Source organism: Pteropus alecto, unplaced genomic scaffold (genome assembly GCF_000325575.1).
Source record: "Pteropus alecto unplaced genomic scaffold, ASM32557v1 scaffold67, whole genome shotgun sequence".
NCBI classification, from domain to species: Eukaryota; Metazoa; Chordata; class Mammalia; order Chiroptera; family Pteropodidae; genus Pteropus; species Pteropus alecto.
Window position 1 is genome coordinate 2,006,282 of NW_006441061.1, and position 14,146 is coordinate 2,020,427.

The 14,146-nt window shown below is 46.5% G+C and overlaps 1 protein-coding gene across 10 annotated transcripts in view; it reads right to left on the reverse strand.

Moving 5' to 3' along the window:
- The window catches only part of MAPKAP1 (mitogen-activated protein kinase associated protein 1), a 229,560-nt gene that overhangs the window by 22,049 nt on the left and 193,365 nt on the right, over positions 1–14,146 (reverse strand). For 9 of the 10 annotated variants that reach the window (XM_015594280.2, XM_025051281.1, XM_006917968.3 and 6 more), the window contains one exon: positions 2,915–3,052. The exons of the other annotated variant lie outside the window; for it this stretch is intronic. In XM_015594280.2, the coding sequence (XP_015449766.1) occupies positions 2,915–3,052 (138 nt within the window). The remainder of the gene's footprint in view (positions 1–2,914; positions 3,053–14,146) is intronic. 10 annotated transcript variants of the gene reach the window in all.

Here is a 14,146-nt window from a genome sequence, read left to right on the forward strand (position 1 = left end):
GAGGTCTGATGATGGTCTCGAAGATGAACTTTTTAGATTAACTCACTGAATTAATTTGATGAAGATACTGGAAATCATAAAAAAAAAAAAAATAACACAGCATCAAGCCGATTCATTTAATATATCTTTGTTTGGGCACTTTACAACATAAATTATATTGAATAACTTTTGGTTTCTAAATTCTGGCCTTATTAAGTTCAATTTCAAGACAGCGAACATACACTGAGGGCAACTGCAGGCACTGTGCTAGGGGCCGAGCACAAAGAACTCGGCTCCTGGGGCAATCAGCTCGGCATGGAGATGGGCGGAAGAGAGGGGAAGAGTCCAGAGAGACATACAGAGCAGTGTGTGAGGTGCTTTACCAGCGATGTGTACAAACGCCTAGAGGCAAAGTTACAGAGAGAGGCTGCCAGGTGAGCTGGCTCTTGAAAAATAGTGGGCTGGGCATAGGGAAATAAAGGTGTCCATAAGTTAGAGGGTGGGGGTGAGGTGCAGGCCAGGCAGTGGGAACGGCAGCAGCACAGGCTTTGAGGTGTGTTTGTGTACGAGAAGTTCACAGCGTCCATGGCCCAAGTTCTGGATGGGAAATTGTGGGCTGTGAGCCTGCAGTAGCCGACGTCTGCAAAGGCTATGCTGAGTCTGAATTTTATTCTGTAAGTCTCTATCTTTTAAACCTTTTCTTTTTAAGCAATAAAACAATTTTAAGAGTTGACTTTTTAAATGCAGAATCTCAAAATAGAAAAAGATTGAGCTCCTTTGGTTGAAGGGGAGGCTTTATGCCCACACATGCACGCGTGCACGCACACACGCGTGTGCCCCTAGAGGTCCCCTGAGGAACACGGTTTGAAACAGGGACTTAGGAAGTGTTTCATAGCAGTGCATCTCTTTATTCAGGAAAGTATCATCATTTCTAGGTCTCTGGACCCAGAGACAGAGGGGAAGACACCTCAGTAAGACTCACATGTGCGGTTTTCACCCAGAGCCACCCAGCAGGCCTGAAAAGAAGACAAAGGCTCTCTTGCTGGATTGTCAACAGTGAAATGGTGGGGCCCACGTCTGCTCTGCATCCCCAATTCTTGGAACCCGGCCTCACTCACGGTGAGGTGACAATTACCTCCTGAGTGACTGATCCCAAGAGAAAACTGGGAGGTGGTGGTCATGCACCTTTCTGTCGCTCCCCGCTAGGCCGGGCGTGCTACATCCCTCACCTTTCAGAGCCTGAATCAGGGTTTCTTGGTGGTGAGTGTCTTGACGTGAGTGTAAGAGAAACCTGAATCCTGTTCCCAGCTCTTTCCCCAACCTTCCCACCAAGCTGATCCCTCTATGCAACATGTATGTGATTGTCTTTTGTTTCTTAGACACATGGAGATTCATAAATGTTACTTTTCAAAGCATCCTCAGTTCTTGGGAAGAAAGATGCTAAAAGATGCTAGAATAATAACATCTTTATTGGTCGAAAAGCTGGAGTGAGAGGGATTAGGAAGAGGGTGTTTATCTAAAGGCACGGGGGATCTGGAAGCCTGGGGACAAGGGCCTCAGAGCTGCCAACACCATTCACACCAGCCCCTGCCAGCGGCCACCTCACAGAGTCAAGGCCTCGCGGGATGACAGGAAGGGCGGGGGGTGGGGAGGGCCTGGCCTGACTCCTTTCCCCCTACACCCCGAAGTTCTCCCTTCTTGTCAAGCTGTAGGCCAATGAGTTGAAAGGAGGAGACGACATAGCCTGGCATCACTGGATCTGACAAAACAATTAAACGCTTGCCCGTAAATGAGACCACGTGGCTCGTGCCCAGTCTGGAGGCCCCGGGGAGCCAGGGGCTCCGTGCTCTTTAGGCCCCTGTTTAGTCAGTATTATCTCAAACACATGAACCATATTATAAACACTTGCTGGACTTTACATTTCTTATTATTCCTTTTGGGTATGTCGTTCCTTATAATATTTGTTCTCAAATTTAGTGGAAACTGGAAAAAAGCCGATTAACAATAATTTTAGATGCTCGAGAGTCATACTCCAAGTTGCTGAATCAGAACCCAAGGCGGGGGCCGAGGGTGACCGCATGTTAAAGAGTCCACAGGCAACACTGACAGCCTTTGAGGACCACTAGCGCATAGCCTTCTCCAGGCATCCAACGAATCCTTATACAGTTTAAACTTTTCTCTTCCATGGAGGAATTTCATTGTGATCTGCACCCTTTCTGTCCCTTGATGGGACTGAAGTCCTAAAAATGATTAATCTAACTGCTACACTCAATTACTTAACTGCAAAAATATAATACGTCAAGATATACAACCAGACTGTTATCTACTTTCATAATTTAAACAGAGGAGCGTCAAACCGGCAGCGAGCTCTTCTGCGGGAGCAGGCGGGAGTTTAATTACGAGCTGGTAGGTCGCGCAAATGCCAATAATCTGGAGGGTGCTGACACTTAGGCATGATGGACATCTAAATCTAGTCTTCAGCTGCCACAGAAAATCCCCCAGCTTCCCTCGGTCTGGCCAGGAAGGAAGGAAGGCAGGTCCAAGTCTAACTGGTCAAGTCCCCCAAACGGGAAGAGGGAGGGTGCACGAAGTGAAATGAGGGCCCTGGTGACTGCCATCCTCAGCAGGAGTTTGTCCCCAGCCTTCCCTCTCCCGCCCCTCCCCCGCACTCCCATCCCCAGTGCCCGGGGGTGGGGCTACTGGGGTCAAGAGCTGTGAGGTTCTCTGCTGACATCAACGCTGAACAGGATGGGGACCCATGTCAGGCTCTGGGCACCATAATACAATCCTGTTTGATTAAAAGAAATTTCTGGTAATGAATTAAACAGACCCAAGGAAAAAAGGACACGGTGGTAATATATTCTCCTGGCACCCAGCACATTGAGGGGAAGAGGGGGAAGAGAGAAAGGAGACATAAATAAAAGGGACTACTCACTGGGGCTTTTTTCTTCAGCAAGGTCACAGGCACAGAGCAGGTCAGAATCGATTGAGATGGGTTTCTGCTTAATCCAAAACTTAGTGCTGGCTTTCTGATTCGTAACAGGGTCTATCTCTACTTTGTCTCCAGAGATACCTGTAAGGCCGGGGGGAGGACAAAAAAAAAAGAAGCCACAAGAAGTGGAAGGTGTAAGTGATTTCGGTGTAATCATTCGACCTGCTTTGTAAATCCTCTATTGGAGAACACGTGCTATTTCTTGGGGCTCAGGGGAGGGCCATGGGCTTAAGACAGACACAGGGAGATTCCAAATGGCACAAGAAGTTGCATAGTCTGGTTTCCTGGGTGGGTGAGTTGGGGAAGGGGACGCCTTAAAACTATATATAAAAAGGCATTAAGAAATACATCTTAGATATAACACAGATACAATATAGAGTTTACCTACATTGTGTCAATCCTACATTAATTACCTCTATACTGTAATTAAATAACTATACTATAAGATTCGTTTACAAACCAATTATGATCAGTGGTCTTTTTGTTGTTGTTGTTCTAGAATAAGATCTGGGTTGGACAGATAAATCTGTAATATAACCTATGCCTAAATAGCTAAGCTACCAATGAAGAGTTTCTGATCTTGAAAAACCTTACGAACTAAAAATAGGGAAAAAAAAAAAATCTAGCTCTTCCTTTCTCTGACACTAAATAATTATCCAAGCTAAATTTAAAGGAAGCCACGGGAGGATCAGAGGGTCCTTTACATAAAATCTTCCAAGTTTAAGTCTTGGAGCCTGGCTTCAGGCTGTGGAGGTCGCTTCTCCACTGAGAGAGAGAGAGCAGTCGGTGCGAGCTTCATGCAACAAAGACTTTATAACAGGAATCCGGAATGTTAAACCCCGGCCCTTCGGGTTTCATTTTCAGAACTGTGGAAGACGTGACACACTGCGCGGCGACTGGGAGCGAGGGCGTTAGGAGAACAAAGGGAACCCAAGGGCGGACGGCGTCCAGGGATAACCGGACACGCACCGCAACTGCTCTGCTGGCGTCACCAAGCAGTGCGCGCTCAGCCCGACTCACGGGAGCTGGGCTCCGTGCTCCCTCTTTTCTCTTTGGTTGAAGATGGAGAATTTCTGGTCATGAAATGAGACAAAAATCTTCAATATGCCTTCGAGAGCGGGCCCCAGATGGAATCTTGAAAGTAATTAATTTTTAGGCCAGAGTTTAAAGGTCAGGGTCAAAGTGAAAAGAGCAAAATGAAGTAAAGATATAAGAAATAAAACAATCAAATGTACACAATGCGACAGAAAAAACCGAGTTAATACATTTCACACTTATGACTCACACTTAGAAATTTTTCAATACAATGTGAGAAAACTTAGTAGGCCAAAAGGAAAAGCAGATAAAAGAAACAGATCAAAAAACAAAACAAAAATGACAAAACACAAAAACAAAAACGAAAAACTCCACAGTGACCATAGTCTGAGAGCAAATTTAAAATTAAAAAAGAAAACAAACACACATACGACTCTGGCGATGAGGTCTGCCACACACTTGTTAGGTTCTGTTTTATCTTATGAATAAAGAACGTCAAGCCGCAGGCAGACAAAGGCAGGCGACCAGACAGGCTGAGCGAGTCCCGCCTGCCGTCTGCGGAGGGGACAATGCAGTGCGGCCACTTAACCCCGGTCATCGCTCGGTGGTCGTTGGAAAAGACAAACAACTAGTATTTTTTTATTAATCGAATGCTGGAATTTGTCATTAGACATATTTCAGGAACACCGTATTTCAATTAGGCACAACGTCATAAGTCCAATTGACTCTGGACGTTCAGGTCCAGATGATTTCAGGAGGGTGAGAATGTATCACTTAAAATAGATTACGACTACCCAGTTACACTCTTCCCTCCAATTTGGTCATTAATTGTTAAAGATCTGGACATTTCTACAGTTCCCTGACAGAGGTAAAGTACTTACGCCACGGTTGTCGGTAGCAAGTGTTTTTTCGTGTGTCCCCCCCGCCCCGACCCTTCTGCTTCTTATTTTGACATTGATAAAAGTCAAAACGAGCAGAGCAAAATAAATGTGCATATCTCTTATGCGGAATAAACCCTGCCTACACTTCTTTCTCAGAAAGAGAGGGGGAAAAATCATCACCAGAGAGACACGGTTTTAAAATTTTGTTCTATGGCCCTGCAACTCTTGAAGTCGCAGTCAGTCAATATTGTTAATGTGCCTTGTTAATTTGATAGGATTTGTCAGGTAACTCCACTGGAAAATTATATAAAACTGTTCCAGATGAAAAGATGATAGTGACATGAATTAAAGTGATAGAACAATAGTGGAATATAAACCAGAAATGACACCCAAAGTGGCTGTTGATTTATTGCCGTACTGAGTTTGGTTCTGGGCTCCCATGTATATTAGTGCTACAAATCTGGGTCCATTTAGCAGAGGGATGCTCATACATACATCACCAGCTCCTGCTCCAAGCCAAGGTCACTCCCCATTGCATCAATCTTTTCAACAGAGCCTACTTCACAAAGCAGGACTTTTGTAACCATCTCAGATGTAACAGACTCTCGTCCTCCTTCATCTTTCTTTTATCATGTAAAGTACACTTTAACTTCTATTATTTTTATCTGCAAATTGTTACTGTATAGTTCATCCATTACCAGCCGTATCTCTACATCAATTGCCTAAGCTCTGCACGGCCACAGGAACACTTTCCCAATGACGCCCTTTCCTGGGTTATTGTGCAGTCGCTGTGCACAGAGGGGAACCCCAAGCCTGGGGTTTGGGGATGAAGACGTGGGAGATGAATGTATTAGGTTCAAGATGGGCAGGCAGGTGGAACACCATTTAAACAATTGGCGTGTTCCAAAAAAGTTGTGTGTAAATCAGATTTTTTTCGAATCAAATCACATTTCCCACTGACTTCTAGTTCCACAGATACTTTATCTTCATTTTGGATTGATCCGTAATTGGCAGGGGCCCCTAACACTTTATTTTTAAGTTTCTCTGCCCTGCAGGCTTTCAGTCAAATAGTTAATGATCTGTAAAACACTTGCCTGCCTAGAGGAGTCACTATTTAAAGGAACCTGTAGGGGAATCTTTCCTGATGAGAAAAATCCTTTTGTACATTAAATAATTTCACCCTACTTGAGATGCGTGTGAATCTCAGCTTCTTACAGCAGGGCATGTGGCCCCACTGCACCCTCTCTGCTCTGGGTGGAGAAGTGGCAGCCCTCTGCTTCCACTCCAGGCCAGAGCCTGTGTTCCTGAGCACACTCAGACCCCACTGCTGGAGAAAGAGGCCATAGAATCCAGCCTGGGAGCAAACAGAGACCTCTTCTGTCTCTGGCGTGGGAGTCTCAGGTCAACTTGGTTGGAAGGAGGCAGCAGCCTAGGGAGTGGAGACCAGTTGGAGGGCTGGTGCCACAGTCCAGGCCAGGGGCAAGACAGGTGAACAGGTGAACATCAACTGGCACAAACTATGTGCACTGATTCAGGTCTCGAGAAAACCTTGTGAACTTGGTTACTATGTTTATCCCTATGTTATACAGGAGGAACCTGAAACACAGGGAGGTTAAGTAACTTGCCTGAGATCACACAGCTAAAAAGTGGCAAAGCTGGAATTTGAAGAAAACTAGGAAATTTGTTCCAGAATCTGTCCTCTCAGCCACTACACTATTCTGCAGGACCTGTGCGGGGTGTTTTCCATAGCACACGTTGGGGCAGGTGAAGGTGCCGTCTGGAGAGACTGTATGTGGAAAAGCCATTCTCACACCCAGAGCCTCCTAGTTCCCCAGTGCGGTGCCTTCCGCTGCTCTGCACAGTCTTAGTTGAGTCAAGAAGACATCATAAGGAACTCTGCCCAACTCGTCTTTAGTCTCCGATCTCAACGTTTGCTAAGGAACAAATAAATATGCAAATGTGCCAATAAACACACACCAATTTTTGTTCACACACGGCAAACCAGGACATGAAATCCTTCCTACCTACCTACCTACCTATCATCTATTTTTTGACCACTTGAGCATGGTTTAATTGCCCTGGCTAAAATTTTTATGTAAAGTCACTGAAAGAAAGGCAGAAGTACCCCTTAAAGTGTTGCTCATACACTATTTTTAAGTAATTCAAATTATAGACGTAAATACACTATTTTTAAGTAATTCAAATTATAGACATACAGACATAAAGAAAACAAGGGAAGGTAGCTTTTACGTTTACATTTCCCCAACTTAAATGGCCAACAATAGAGGATTAGTCAGTCCACTCATGATAGACTACAACACAACCATGAAAATTATGTGTAAGAAAAACTTCGACTTGGAAAAATGTTTAGGATGTTACGTGAAAAGGACAGAAAAAGTATTTATTGGAAAGAGAGGAAACGAACACGCTCCAAATTGGAAATGGTGGTCAACTCTGGTGAGTGGGAAATATGTCCTTTCCTTTTCTGTATTTCTCCGAAGTAAAAATGTCGCCAAGAATGAAGACAAATGATTTTAAGAGATGACATTTTTTTTCACTTTCTACTTCAGAATTCAGTACTCCTTTCCAACTTTTAGAATGCAGGAGGGACTATGGTTGAATTCTGTAACTGATAATCACGAAAAGTGACCGTAACTGAAGATTACTTCCTTTCGGCAGTTCTCAGGGACCCAAGGGATGGCGCTGCTGGGAGGGGCCCAGCCCGGTGCCACCCGGCAGGCCCCACCACAGCCATGGCAGGTAAGGAAAAGAAGAACACGGGGGCTGGCCCCGGGTGGCCAGGGTCAGCCCCTTCCCTCGGAAACAAGGGAGGACGTTTGTCCCCTTTCCCAGCTCTTCCCTCTACCCACTTATCCACAGCCATCTGTCATGACCTTTTCATGCTCCCACTTCTGACAGCTTCCAGATACAGTGAGTCAAACTTCACTGGAAGCAAACTATCACACCAACTGTCAAAGGCAGAAAACACTGCCTGATCGCTGCCCTACATCAACGCCAACATATAAATCCTTCCTTAACAAGACAGCTCAAAATACACAAAAATGCAACTCTAATGTATATACAACTCCCTGGGGAAACTATCCGTCCTAGGCTTTAGAGTTTACAAGGGGTCCCTCGTCTGTTTTAACTAACCGAAAGATTTCCATACAAGGCAACTAGCACTGTGCACCCGCCCCTGCGAACACAGACCGGGCACCTCCTGTGAGCAGCCCCTGCGCAGAGACAAACCGAGAGCTGACTGCACCTCTACCAGGAGGCAGCAGTAGCCCGTTTCAGACTTAAAGGCAGTAGCGCAGAGGTGAGGGGCAGGGACTTTGCAGTCTGAGAGTCGTGAGTTCTAACACTGGCTTTCCTGCTTCCTAACTACGTGACTTAGGCCAGTCGTTATACACTGGCGATGAGGACAGTGCCATGGGCTTGTTGGGAGGATTAAGCAAAATGAGACTTGTAAAGTGCCTGGAATAGTGATTAATACATAGCTGGTGGCCTTTACTATACACTGGTGATGAGGACAGTGCCAAGCTCATGGGCTTGTTGGGAGGATTAAGCGAAATGAGACTTGTAAAGCGACTGGAATAGTGATTAATACATAGCTGGTGGCCTTTACCACTACTACTCATGACCATTATCATCAGGAGTCAGGCACGGGGCTGTGACACAGACCCAGTGACGAGGGTCAGAACGGGGGAGTTCGAGGAGCCACAGGAGGGATGTGAACGAGGGACCTGCTGGCCCCAGTCTGGGGGACGGGTGAGGGGAATTCTGTCTGGGACCCACTCCACACCGCAGCCTCGGCAGTACCGGGATCCAGAACGACTGTCCAGCTGGGGAAACCAATGCCCATGAACCCTCACAATCGCCTCCCATCACCGAGTGTCGCTGGGGATTCCTCTTCCCTGTGACCCCCAAGAGTTCAATTCAACATCAGTAGGGACATGCTCACACCCGGAGTTGTGGAAACATTGTGCTGGGGAACCCCCATCCCATGAGGTCTCCATGCTATTAATCTGGAAATCCTGATTTGCTAGCACATTCCACTAGTGTTACCCTGGGCAGTTACTTCTCCCTCGGTGAGTATGACCTTCCACCTTTGTAAAACAGGGAGACAACAGCCCCAGTTCCTGAGGTGTCACGAAGATAGAATGGCATAAGCATGTAAAAAACTTGGCGGAGTGCCTGGCACATAATAAGGACTCAATTAATTATTACTAAAATTATTATTAAAGTTGAATCTCAGGCGAAAGGGCAAAGCTGGGGCTGACGCCCAATTCCGACTGGGTCTAATGTGTTCCGACCCATCAGCTGTTTCCCAGGGTCCCAGGAGGCACGAACTCCTGTGAGGCATATTTAAAACACCCGTCTCGGAAGCTAAAACACCAATTTGGCAAAAATGAGGGCGTTTGACATTCCATGCCTCAGTGTATTTCCTGAGTTATTGTTTATTTGCTCAAACATCATGAGCTGTGGTTCATTCATCAATATCCTACAACTCGGAATCTAAGACTATCAAAGCCCCTCTGCTGTTAAATCCTGGAGCAGCTTTTTACGCAGAGCTACAATCCTCTCCTCTTCAGGTTACCCAGAGCCTACGAAAGCCTGGAAAAGCCCCCTGGGAGGGCCACTGAACAACTCTTGGCCAGAGTGGATTTTGCTGAATCTACACGGCCAATCGATAGCGTCCACAGAGCAGTCACGGAAGTCTTTGAAACTTGCCTGAATTTACACACAGGATCAGACACACAGGCTGTTTGGGCTTAATGAGACCTCAGAGATCACCTAGTCTGGGGCTTTCATTCTCCTATGAAGAAATTGCGGCTCAGGGCAGGGATATGACTTGTCTGATGTCACCCATTAATGACAGAGCTATAATCATAATTCACATCTTCATACTCTCTGGCCGGGCTTAAAAAGACCAGCTCTCCTGTCTTGCTATGCATTGTTTATACAGTGGGTATATTCACACGGTGATCAAATGCATTCCAGTATAAAAAGCACAGCCTTGGCAATATGCTAGGAACCCAAAAAAGGTGACGAAATCACATTGTGGGTCACAACTAAAATGAGACCCAGGAGAGCCTTACATTCTTGAGGTCAGGGGGGTCCTGGGGTCCAACTCGCTGGTTCCATTCAAGGGACTAACCATCTGAAATTGTTTGGGAGACACAGCTAAAAGCTGCCAACTCCAACGTGTGGTCGGTGACTAATCTAAGTGGACCTGACTAGGCCATTATCCTTAGAACGCAAACTAAGGGGCACTGAACACGAATCGGACCGTGACCACACGGCAACACTCGGCACAGCACCTGGTCACAAGGGCGGAGCTTACAACATGGGGCCCGGGACTGTCCAATCCCATACACCTGTCCTCAGAGGAGGGCTGAATTCTCTCTGTAGAGAAGGCAGTTACAAAGATGTTTTGTACTGGGGCATTTAGGTCCCCAAACTATTCTCCTGGTAAATGGATACCTTGGCTGAGCTTATAATGCGAGTTCGGAAGCAGTAATGCCATTTCCTAAGAGAATTTATAACAGTATCAGTCCAGGGTGGGGAAAAGTCAGCCTTCCTCCCAGTCTGGCCCACGTACACTGTCAGAGCGTGAAGGCCAAGGCTGAGGAAGCGGGAGACAGGATGGAGAACCCTGAGGGACTCTCACATACCCTGTTCCCAGTAATCTCGACTTTCCCCAATTCTCAATCCCTTCTCAGCCCCCGGAAGCGTCTGACACACTGCCGTCACTAAACCTGGATTCGTCGGCCGGAATTCTCAAAAGGGCAGACCCGGGAGCAGGCGACTGGAGCAGGGCAGGCAGGCAGGAAAGCACCCAGGGTTCCCGGCATCCCAGCCAGGAGCTCCTCCAGCAACTCCATCCCTGCACTAAGCACCGGCGCAGCAAAGGAACTTTCTGGAACACGTCTCGATAGAACCTGTCCTGCTCTCTCACGACTTCATTAGTATTTGTTAAGCTTGATTACGAATTTTGGTTCAGAACATGTTGCCACAATAGGGACACAAAAACTGTTTCGCACTAGCATTGCCACCCTCAAAGTACTCAGTGGATCCAAGGATTTTGGAGTTAAGCATGACGCACGTCTCATGATCATTTTGGTGTCTTTGAACGGAGAAGGATTATCTTCTCAGTATTCGAAAAGAAAATGAAACAGAAACGTGGAAGGAAGCTCAATCCACTTAAGAACACACATTTCCAGATCATGTATTACTTGAACTTGACACCACAGGTACCCCATCGGAAAGTAACGAGGCAAATGTTTTATTCATATAGCCACACAGAACTAGTTTTAGCGTCAGAGTGAGCCCGAGGAGTAGAAGTCCAGGCTACAGCTCTTTGCTTTCACTCACGTAGTCTCGTGCTGTTAATGTGTTTCTTACCTCTGCATATAGTTTACTAAAAAATAACTCTGTAATAAGGTCTTCCTTGAGTGCTGGCTTGTAGGTATCAACTAGGGGGTTAAATATGAACTGCAACAGGACAGATAAACCAGGGAAGACAACAGATGGCAAATATGCTGCCTCTCATCATGCTCAGGCCCAGGGCAGACATTTTTAATCAATCACAGAATTTCTTTATGTTGCCCTCAGACACAGCTCAAGACGCTGCCTCAGCATAATGCTCTGGGCAGCCATTACAAACCTGACCGGAGTCAGTTTATGAGATGAAACTCCTCTGCCTTCTCTAAGATGTGAGCTATTATACCTGATAATTCTGATAGATATCTACTGTGATCACGGATATTATTATACATATGGACTGTTTTATGAAGAGATAATGGAAGTAACCTTTTGGCAGAGGTTATTTTATAATATAGTCTTTATCTGTAAACCCTATACAGAATTTGTATACCTATATGGAATTTTGTTAGGCTATATGCGCAATATGACAGATGGAATTCATTATGTATATTACATATTCGTATTATGGGATGAATTCAAGGTGTGTTATGTTTCCCTTTGGTGACGTGGGGACAACTTATATTGACAAATGGTAAGTTGAAGAAATCAAGTTAGCACAAGTGGCATGACTATTAAAGCACTTCTCAGCCTGAGACTGAGTCAGGAAAACCAGGCTGACCTGCCCAGTCAGTAAACTCAAGCCTCAGACAAAGAGATAAGGGGCAGTTAAGCATGATGCACGTCTCATGATCATTTTGGTGTCTCTGAATGGAGAAGGATTATCTCCCTTTGAATGCTGTGAGGCTGGGTTTCCCAAACCTCACAATTGAGGGGAGGTTCTGAGCCAGCAGGTCTGGGATGGGGTTGGGGGATCTGGTACAGGGTCAGGACAGGAAGCACTGCTTGAGGGTACCGTGTGAAGGAGAGGTGTGCTGTGACATCTCGGCCCCCTCTGCCTTGCTTACATGGGTTTCTGGGCAGCCCCTTGGCGAGTGCGTCAGAATTCAGTTTCTGCCACCAGCCAGCAAATACTTACTAACAGGATACTATAGGCTTTCTAGATCATGGCTGGTACCCACCACATGATGCTTTTAGTTTTGATTTTCCCCAAACGTATTTTACCCTGCCAGTCTTGGCTGTTTGGGTAGTACCTATGTCTTAGTGCCTGACTCTGTGGTCAGCCACACAGGATCAGGCACACAGGTGACCAGTTAATGGGAAAAAAACCCTCAATTTGGTGTTAGCCCAAGCCAAAGTCTACACTTAAAGAGCATCTGTACTTTTAGGCCAAACATGGATGAAGCAGGCAAGATGAAATATTCCAAGAAGGTTTTCAAGAAACAGAAATGGTCAGACATGACGGCTTTGTTTGGTGACTCTGCAGGCTGGGAGAGCAGGGACGGTGAATCGATTTCAACCAGAGAACCAACTCCAGTGACAGGCGGGGGCTGCGTAGAGGGCTGCGCCGGGGAGGGTTGAGGTCAGGCGCAGGCCCAAAGGGACAAAGTCCAGCGGCTGACCAACGAGGGGAGTGGAGGGTGAAACAGCAGCGCCCACATTACAGGACGGGCAGAGTGACGGGCGTGCGGAAGCTCTGGGACTGGTCGAACGGAAGCAGTCACTTCCTTTGTGAAGGCCAGTTCTGAATGACCAAGGCATCTGTGGCACGATGGGTTGGGTGAAGCGCACGGATTGGGTTTCGGGCCCAGTCCTCCTGGGACTGGCCATCTCAGTGTGTATGTGATGGCTGAGGGTGAGGGAACGAGAGCTAGTGCCTGTTAAGTGGTAGCTGTGTGCCAGTCGCCACTAAGTGCTTTATACACATCACGTTATTGCATTAACCGCTCCGAGCCTGCTTCTCAGTCGTGAAATGGGAATGTCATCAGCGTGCTGTGTGGATTTAATAAGGTAAGAGGGGTGAAAGTTCACCGCACACCGGAAATTGTCATAGACCCATACGGTACTTGTGCTCAGGGCATAATAGAGTAGTCAGCTGTAGGACTCAGCGTCAGAAGGATGTCGGTTCTGATTCTAGCTTCATTATTACTAGATTTCCCCATATCCCAGTTTCTTCATATAAAATATGGAGATAATATCAGTACTATCTAGTAATAGGGCCAAAACAACAGGAGACGATGCATGTAAAAGAGTGATCAGCAAAATGCTTGGCACACAGTAACTGCTTTTAAAAATCATAATTTTTTGTTAAAATTATTTAAAAAGATCAGATCTTTGCCATAGCCTTCATTAATAGGTTCTGATAAACTTTTCAACCATAGGAAAGTCTGGTGGGAAACTGGATCAAGACTGGGTCTTGCAGATCAAAGTCCGACTCTCTCACCCCCTGATCTCAGAAACAAATGGCAGGAGGTAAAGTGGGGGCGTTGGCCACCCCCGCCGTCAGAGGGCATGCAGCTGTGGTGGCACCGCGGAGCGCGGGAGTGGACGCTCACAGGCCACTGCCGCGCAGGGGCCAGGTCGTTTCCTGTGGAATCAGCAGGGCTGCCGGGTAAACGCCGTGCACAGACACTCCCTGCTAAGAACGAGCCAGAGCAGGCAGCGAAACCTCCGCTCCGACTGACACAGGACGGACGTGCAGAGGAGCCCATCCATCAGTGTCAGGGAAGACCTGAAGTGCCTGGCTAGTCAGCTGAAATAAAATAAATTATTTACTGATCCCAGGATCTAGTTGCTCAGTTCAATGTTCATAAAGGGTGTGCAATTTGCTGCCCTGTACTTTGTGGTAGATTCTGTTTCAGAAAGAAAGAATTTCTGGATTGCTGTGTGCAGGTTCTTGTTGTCAGAACGAAAGGGTGTCTGTCACCTGCTC